This window comes from Camelina sativa, chromosome 1, assembly GCF_030686135.1.
Source record: "Camelina sativa cultivar CO46 ecotype springtype chromosome 1, ASM3068613v1".
NCBI classification, from domain to species: Eukaryota; Viridiplantae; Streptophyta; class Magnoliopsida; order Brassicales; family Brassicaceae; genus Camelina; species Camelina sativa.
Window position 1 is genome coordinate 13,995,461 of NC_141880.1, and position 9,372 is coordinate 14,004,832.

General features: G+C 38.7%; 2 protein-coding genes across 2 annotated transcripts; both read left to right on the plus strand.

Moving 5' to 3' along the window:
* Positions 1–5,187: 5,187 nt before the first annotated feature.
* On the plus strand, positions 5,188–6,914 carry LOC104791257 (protein EXORDIUM-like 5). Its single transcript, XM_010517095.3, has one exon. It carries the CDS (start codon positions 5,498–5,500, stop codon positions 6,593–6,595), a length of 1,098 nt encoding a protein of 365 aa, XP_010515397.1. The 5' UTR covers positions 5,188–5,497; the 3' UTR covers positions 6,596–6,914.
* Positions 6,915–8,034: 1,120 nt separating this feature from the next.
* LOC104708315 (uncharacterized) lies at positions 8,035–8,823 on the plus strand. Its single transcript, XM_010424863.2, has 2 exons — positions 8,035–8,313; positions 8,431–8,823. The coding sequence occupies exons 1-2, from the start codon at positions 8,035–8,037 to the stop codon at positions 8,821–8,823; spliced, it is 672 nt and encodes a 223-aa protein (XP_010423165.2).
* The last annotated feature ends 549 nt before the right edge of the window (positions 8,824–9,372 follow it).

A 9,372-nucleotide genomic window follows, 5' to 3' on the forward strand; every position in this document is an offset into this window, starting at 1 on the left:
GAACAGCACAACATGTTACAAAAGATAAGTTGGATTACATTCACTCTGACTTGTGGGGATCACCAAACGTGCCTCACATCCTAGGTAATTCTCAGTACTTCATGACGTTCACTGATGATTGGTCTCGTAAAGTGTGGATTTATTTCCTAAAGACAAAGGATGAGGCATTTGATAAGTTTGTTCAGTGGAAGAAGATGGTTGAAGTGCAGAGTGAAAGGAAGGTAAAGAAGCTGCGAACGAACAACCGCCTGGAGTTTTGTAATCATCAGTTCGATGGTTACTGTAAGACTGAGGCATTGATCAGGCATAAGACATGTGCCTATACGCCACAGCAGAATGGAGTTGTGGAGAGCCTCAACAAGACAATAATGAACAAGGTAAGGAGCATGCTCAGTGAAAGTGGCCTGAGTCGAAGGTTCTGGGCAGAAGTAGCCTTGTCAGCGGTGTATTTGATCAACAAAACACCGTCCTCTGCGATAGATTTCCAAATCCTAGAAGAGAGATGGACATCAGTGGTTCATGATCTATCTGGATTGAGAAGATTTGGGAGTTTGGAATTTTCTCACTCTAGTGAGGGCAAGCTGAATCCACGGGCCAAGAAGGAGATCTTTGTAGGATATCCAGAAGGGACGAAGGGATTTAGAATTTGGTTGTTAGAAGAAGAAAGGCTGATCATTAGCAGGAATGTAGTCTTCAGGGAAGATGTGGTCTACAAGGATCTGGTGACGAAGGAACGGTCAAGTAAGTCTTCTAACTCTATTCACTTTTCTACTAATGATCTGCTTTATGATATTGCAGGCAATATCAGGTTAGTAAAGGATCAAGTTCAAGGTGGAGCTTCGGGTCAGAGTAATGAACAAGACACAAAAGCTGATACAGAAGTTGATGGGAGTCAGTCTGTGAGTTTGGAGTTAGGTAACCAGCAAACAGCAACAGACAGACCTCGGAGACAGATAGTCAAACCAGCCAGACTAGATGGCTATGTTACTGAAGAAGCAGAATTGGATGAGGTAGCAGGGTACACTTATCTAGTTACTGAAGATGGTGGCAAGTCAGAACGGAGAAGTTATCAAGAAGCCTTACTTGATGCGGACAAGGATAAATGGACCGAAGCAGTGGATGAAGAGATGAGCTCTCTCAAGAGGAACAGAACCTGTTCTCTTGTGAAAAGAGATAAAAATCAGAAGCCGATTGGTTGCAAGTGGATCTTCAAGAGGAAGGCAGGTATAGCTGGAGTTGAGGGTCCCAGGTTCTAGGCTTGTTTACTTGCTAAAGGCTATTCTCAGAAGGAGGGAGTCGACTATCAGGAGGTGTTCTCACCAGTGGTGAAACAATTCACTATCAGATTTGTTTTAAGCATGGTGGTTCACCACAACATGGAGCTTCAACAGATGGATGTCAAGACGACGTTTTTACATGGGTATCTGGACGAGACAATCTACATGGATAAACCAGAGGGTTATGTGGATGAAGAATACCCAGACACGGTATGTTTGTTGGAGAGATCACGGTATGGACTTAAGCAGTCGCCGAGACAATGGAACATGAGGTTCGATGAGTTTATGCAGTCTCATGGGTATCAGCGGAGCAAGTTTGATAGTTGTGTTTACTTCAAGGAGTTCTCAAAGGATGAGTATATCTATCTACTCTTATACGTAGATGATATTCTTATAGCCTGCAAGGATATCGAGAGAGTCTCTGAGCTCAAGATTCTTCTCGGTTCAGAGTTTGAAATGAAAGATTTAGGGGAGAATAGGAAGATCCTTGGGATGGAGATCAGCAGAGATAGAGCCAAAGGAACTTTGTCTATTTCTCAAGGAGGTTACTTGCTAAAGGTTCTAGGTACGTTTCGCATGGGCCAATGCAAGTCGGTTGAAACGCCGTTGGGAGTGCATTTCAAGTTGAAAGCAGATACAGATGAGGAAGTAAAGATTCAGGGTGAATCCATGAGAAATGGGCCATATCAGAGTGCTGTTGGGAGCTTAATGTACGCTATGACTAGTACTCGGCCAGATTTGGCTCACTCGGTGAGCATGGTGTGTAGGTTTATGAACAAACCACTCAAGCAGCATTGGCAAGCTGTTAAGTGGATATTGAGGTATGTCAAGGGATCTCTGAATAAGAAACTGAGTTTTCGGAATGAAGGAGATTTTGTGGTTCAGGGGTATTGTGATTCTGATTATGCTGGGGATAAGGATAACCGGAGGTCAACGTCAGGTGTGGTCTTTACGGTTGGAGGCAATATAGTAAGCTGGAAGTCCAGCCTGCAGAAGGTAGTGTCTCTGTCATCAACTGAGGCGGAGTATATGGCACTGACTGATGCGGTTAAAGAGGCAGTATGGTTGAAAGGTCTTACGAATGAGTTAGGATTCAAGCAGGAGTCGGTTGACATTTCTAGTGATTCTCAGAGTGTCATTACCTTGGCTAAGAATGCGGTTCATCATGAGAGAACGAAGCATATAGATGTTAAGCATCACTTCATTCGAGATTTAATAAGTGATGGAGTGATACGGGTCAAGAAGATTGCTACTGAGTTTAACCTGGCGGATGTGTTTACAAAGACAGTGACGGTAGGGAAGCTTCAAGATGCTTTGGAGTTTCTCAGAGTTACAGGAAATTGAGTGAGAGCTTGTGCTCTCATGGAGGCTGAGTGGGTTTACTCAGGATATTATAAAGCTGAGTGGGTTTACTTAGGAGGTATAATTTGGTTCATTGTAACCAGGTCTGGAGGTGGAATCCAAGGTCTAAGCATTTCGTAGCATTAGAGTCAAGGTGGAGAATTGTTAAGTGTGACTCCTAATGCGATGAGTTTCCTAAGTGTGGGAAGGACTCTACTCTACAAGGAAGGTCTTTGGTTTGAGGAGTGTGTCACGAGGCACGTGCATCTCACGTGAGAGTGATGGAGCTGAATCGTTAGCTCATATATCTAGTCTCTTCTTCTTTTGTTAGATCTTATCTGATTCAGTTGTAACAGAAGATAGAGAGAGATTGAGAGATCTTGTAGAGAGAGAGAGAAACTTTGAACTTAGTGGATTCCGGAGTGATTCCTCCGGTGAGACGTAGGGTTCCGTTCTGGGGCCCGAACTCGTAAAAGCCTTGGTGTTCTTTCTTTTACGCAAACACACACGAGAGTCGTGAGAGATAAGTGAGCTTGCTCGTGGATCGATTCAGTCTTAGAATCGTACATAAACATTTATCTTAAGTTTTCACAAATCAAAATTTTAGATCCTCACTAGTGTTTTACTTCTACCATTGAACTATGTAAAAGAATAAAACATTTTCATAAATGTTTAAATTTTTGTTTTTTATTTTTATCATTTATAAATATAGACAAACCCTTTTATTAGGTGCTTGTCATTGGAGGTGCTCTACCTATCCAATCACCTCACACAGTTAGCAAAGGGAAAAATCTAAAATCATATGCCAATTTCTGATTTTATACGTATGTATGCGCCTATGTATGTACATATACATAAAATAAGATTCGAATGTAGCAAAAGCACCATACATGACTATGGACCACCATTCATAAAGGCTAAATTATTACATTACCAACATAAAATCTTCGGCCAAAAATAAATGTTGGCACTTGTCGCTTTATTAAATAAATAAATATTTTATTTAATTTCGAAGCCAGACTAATAGCAATAAGAAATCCAAATTTTTAGTTATTGTATATCTTCAAATTGATTTTTATAAAGTTTTAATTTTATCAAATTTTATTTTATATGAATTTTTTTTCTCGATTCTCTATATCAAACATAGAAAATAATATAGTAATAAGAGAGGAAATTTTCTGTTTCTATAACAAAAGATAAGTACAGTAAAACCTCTATACAATATTATTAATTTATAGAGGTTTTACTGTAGTATTACTAAAACTGTTTTTTTTTTTATTTATTAAAGATACTACCACGAAAAAAAAATCAAAGATATTGCCATTACTAGGCATGCGACTTTGGTTTCTTCGAATATTTTGGTTTTCGATTATCTTGGAAATTGAAAACTGTTCGGAATTGAACCGATTAAGATTTCGGTTTGGTTTAGTTTGGAATCAGTTATCTTGATTTACAATCGGGTTGTTAAAAAGTAAAAAAAATCAATTGATGGATCGACACCAACGGCGAGTTCTAAAAGGTGGATCTTCTTGTACTGATCTGAAAGGCGAAGATGATGATGATGATTATGAAAGAGGATGAATCGAAAAGAAGAAGATGATTATGGTGATGAATCAAGTAGGGGAAGATAATGGTGATTGATTGACGAAGATTAGAAGAAGATGATGATGAATGAAAGAGGAATGAGAAGACAATGGTGATGAATCGAAATAGAAGGAGAAGAAAGAAGAATTGTTTTTTTGCTCAGAAGAGAAAAGAAGAATGAATAAAGAAAAAAGAAAAATCGATAAAACTAGGAAAAAGAAGAGAAGAGTGACTGCTAGATGATATATTAGGTTAGGATTTTCATTTATTCGGTTAACCGAACCGAACCAAAAATCTCGATTAGCCGAATCAGAATTGAAATCATTCCGATTGGTTGTATCAATTAACTTTAACCGAACTGATTTGCCTAAAATCTTTGTTCGGTTAGATTTCGACAAATCGGTTTGATTCAAATTCTCATGCCTAGCCATTACCATACATGCGATCTAGCTTTGGAAGAAAACAAAAACTAAAATGAGAATTATAAGAGATGCATCAAGACTCAAAGACTCAAAAGTTTCAATAAACAAACTTTAAAATCTCAATAAAATTTGCCTTTAATTTAATACTATAATCAGTGCAAAAAAGAGAAGCCAGCATTTTGCATTGAGTTATTTAATTCGAAAAGAGTAAAGAGGAGAAGATATTTTTCTTTTTTATTTTCTGCTCCTATTCAAGCAAAACCAAGGTTTTAAAATAAGGAGGGTGGTTACTGATTATCATAAAATGTCAACGTAGATAAAGCATCCGATAACTATAACATTCGAACGAATCAAATGCACTAAATACATACATTTGAAAGATAAGATTTTATTTGGCATTAATTTAAAATATCAGATGTTTTTATTCCAGATAAATGAAAAATCCAAATAAAAATAATTTGGTTTTTTTTATATAGAAAATTTGAGTTTTTTTTTTAGAATTTTTCCAAAAAGAAAAAAAAAAGTTAAAAAAATCCCATTACATATATATTTTTGTCCAAGTTAGTAAATATCATTTTTTTTTTTCTTTTTTGGGTTCAATGTCGTCACTTTTGATCACAAAATAAAAATGACGCAAACTCAAGAAAAAAAAAGCGAGAAACCCCATCACGCATAGTCAGTCAGTCACACTCCGAGAAGAAGACAGACAAACACCAAATTGGGCGCGTGATAGCACACGCGCACTGCAGCTGGCAACAGCCAACTTCCCTCTCACATTCTCTCCTTTTAAAACCTCCCTCTCTCTCTCTCTCTCTCTCTTCCTCACTTAAATCAAATCACACTTCACTCCTTTTTTAACCTCAGCCAACAACAATGTCGTCTCCGGCGACTCTCTCCTTCTTCCTCTTCTTCACTCTCTTCTTCCACATCTCTTCTTCTCTCGATACAACCATTACCAACAACAACAACAACAAACACACAACTCTTAACTCCTTAACCATCCCTTCCCCCACCGCCGCGGCGGAGATCGAGCTTATTAACCCTAAGCTCCCGCCGCGTAGCCTCTCCCTCACATCCTCCAAAAAATTCGAAGGATCCTCCGATCTAATCCACCTCCGTTACCACATGGGACCTGTCCTCTCCTCATCACCGATCAACATCTACGTTATCTGGTACGGACGCTGGACTCGTCCACACAAATCACTAATCAGAGACTTCCTCAACTCAATCTCCGACGCCAAAGCACCTTCCCCTTCCGTCGCACAGTGGTGGCGCACCGCCTCTCTCTACACAGACCAAACCGGAGCAAACGTCTCCAGATCCGTATTCATCGCCGGAGAATACTCCGATTCTAAATACTCACACGGGAACCACCTGACTCGTCTCACGATCCAGGACGTCATCGCCTCCGCCGCGAGATCAGCTTCTTTCCCTGTGGATCACAAGAACGGTATGTACTTAGTCCTGACGTCACACGACGTCACGATGCAAGACTTTTGCCGCGCCGTGTGCGGGTTCCACTACTTCACTTTCCCGTCTATGGTTGGTTACACGATGCCTTACGCCTGGGTTGGTCAGTCGGGTAAACAATGCCCCGAGGTTTGCGCTTACCCGTTCGCTTTACCGGGTTATATGGGACACGGCGGTCCCGGTGAGCTCCGACCACCGAACGGAGAGACGGGAGTCGATGGGATGGTTAGTGTGATTGGTCATGAGTTAGCTGAAGTTGTTTCGAATCCGTTGATTAACGCTTGGTACGCCGGAGAAGATCCGACGGCGCCGACGGAGATTGGGGATTTGTGTGAAGGGTTGTACGGAAGCGGCGGAGGAGGAGGGTATATTGGTCAAGTTATGAGGGATAGGGAAGGGAAGACTTATAATATGAATGGTAAAGGAGGAAGGAAGTTTTTGGTTCAATGGATTTGGAACCCTAATTTGAAAGCTTGCTCTGGTCCCAACTCTGTCGACTAAACCAAACACGAAGAAGGTGAAAATTAAGTGGTTAATCACTATGATAATGATGAAATAACTCGTTTTATTTATTTTTATTAGTAGAATTTTTAGGTTAGTACTATTTTATTTTGTAACAGTTATTTACTTTTTGATTATATATATATATATATACTGCTTTTTGTTTGTGTTTTTTGAATGAATCTTGATTTTTTTTTTTTTTCACACTCACTTTTTTTTGTTTTGTTTTGTTTATTTCAACACTATTGGTAATGTACTAATGTTTATTTATGTACACTTTCGGAAGTGAAAAAGTTTGAATTCAAATTCTTTTAAGATATTTTTTCTTTCTGCATTATTTTAAAATGGGAATCGGTGTTTCAATAAATGTAAGTGTACGATAACGATAACTTTAGTTGGACTCTTTTTCAGTATTTATGGAAAAGACAAAATAATTAGTACTTTAAAAGGTTTTGTTGGATTGAGAGAACACTGACATGATAAACAGAAACGAATCTTAATACTCTCTTTACAAAGGTTATGTAAGATTCTTAATTAATCATTTATTTGTGTAGTTAGATTTAGCTGTCGGATTATCTATCAAAGCAGCAAAATCATATTTAGATGTGGACGGTTTATATGAAAACAAAGAAAATGTGGTCTATAATTACATGTACTATGTTCGATGAACTCTTAGTTACAAATTCTTTTATTACACAAACTGAACTTTCATATCACAACAAGTTTACAACGTATATAATCAAATGCAATACAATTGTTTATAAGCATATACAATTTCAATTTCGATGAAAGAATGAAATATGACCTCACTATTCATATCACATATGTAAATATACTTTACTAGCTTAGAGTATTTAAAATAAATACAGCTGTATTGTAGAGTATATAAGGGACAGCTTGTACAACATGTACGGTTAATGAATAAGAATCTTTTCACTCTCTTTCTAGCTCAACCTCTCTTTCTCCAGTTCATTATCGTCTTCTTCGTAATTTTGTTACAACAATCTTGTTATGGTATCAGAGCTTACACGATTCGATTGACTATGAGCGCTTCTTCGTTCAAGCTTATTCTCATTCATCTCTTTTCTTTGATTTTGGATCTCTCAATTCGTCTTTCGTTTCTCGTTTTTGCGATTCTTCAATTCATGTTCGCAAGCGAGTTCTGATCTGTGTTTCTCTTTCATCTCTTAATCAAATCTTTCGTTTTTTTTTCTTTTTCTCTAAAACCTTGGGTTCTCTCGATTGCAATGGCGGCGAATCTTCCGCGAACAGCAATTTCACCCAATCGTAATCAGTCTTCATCTTTGGTTACTCTGAATCGTACGGATCTATATGCCAGTCCCTATTCTTTGTTGAGTACGGATCATGCTGGGTTACAAGTAGTCTCGGATCGTCTTGACGCATGAGCTGAGTTTCATTCTTGGAAGCGATCTGTGCGAATGGCGTTGAACGTCATAAATAAATTGGGATTCATCGATGGTACAATTCCTAAACCTCCTTTAGATCATCCAGATTCAGATGCTTGGTCTAGGGTAAATGATATCGTAATCACCTGGTTGATTAGATCTGTTTCTAAGAAGATAGGCCAGAGTTTGTTGTATATGTCTACTGCTGAAAAGATTTGGAAAAATCTGATCACACGTTATAAGCAAGATGATGCTCCGCGTGTCTATGAGATAGAACAGAGACTAGGAAGTATTCAACAAGGTGCTATGGATGTAAGCGAGTATTATACAGAACTTGTTACTCTGTGGGAGGAGTATACAAACTAAATTGAACTTCCTGTATGTACTTGTGGGCATTGTGAATGTAATGCTGCTGTTTTATGGGAGCAGTTGCAACAACGTAGCAGGGTTACAAAATTTCTGATGGGACTTAATGTTAGTTATGAACAAACAAGAAGGCACATTCTTATGCTAAAGCTGATTCCTAATATTGAAGAAGCATACAACATTTTTGGGCAGGATGAGCACCAACGTGTTGTGAAACCGGTTATTAAGAATGAGAGTGTTGCATTTCAAGCTACAAGCTCTTTTGTAGACAATCAATCCTATATGCAGAATCAGATGGAATATGCTGCAGCTTATAATACCTATCGTCCTAGAGGTAACAGACTTTTGTGTACACATTGTGGGAAGCTTGGCCATACTATTCAAACGTGTTTCAAGCTGCATGGATACCCTCCTGGTTATAAACCTCCGAATTCGGTGAACACAGGATCTTCATGAACTAAGAGTTTCTATCCTCCTCGAGGTCCAAATGCATCTAACACTATGCCACAGAAACCACACTCAGGATCACAAGGTGCCTTTGGTTCGCAACAAAGAACTGTTGCAAATGTTTTTACTGAGCTACCTGCTGATAATTCACAGCAATCCTCTATGCCATATTATCCTCCTCCAGCTGCTAGTGCTGTGAATCTTGATGTCAGCAAATTAACTCCAGAACAAGCTCAAACATTGATAGGTCAACTTACTTCTCATGCTCGAGGACCAGTCTCACATGTTTCAAATTCAGTTTCAAAGCCTCCAGTTACTTCTAATCAGGCTACTATCTCTGAACAGGGTGTCATGGTTGTTTAATCGTCCTCTGGTAAAGTCTTCTCCATTTCCACCAATCTTCGTTTTGAAAATCAAACTCTTACTTATCAACATCATTGTCTTACTTCTCTCCATCATGCATTGCCCAGTGGTTCTTGGATAATTGATAGTGGTGCTACGAGTCATGTCTGTTTTGAATTATCAAAATTTAGGGAGACATTTTTAGTTTCAGGAATC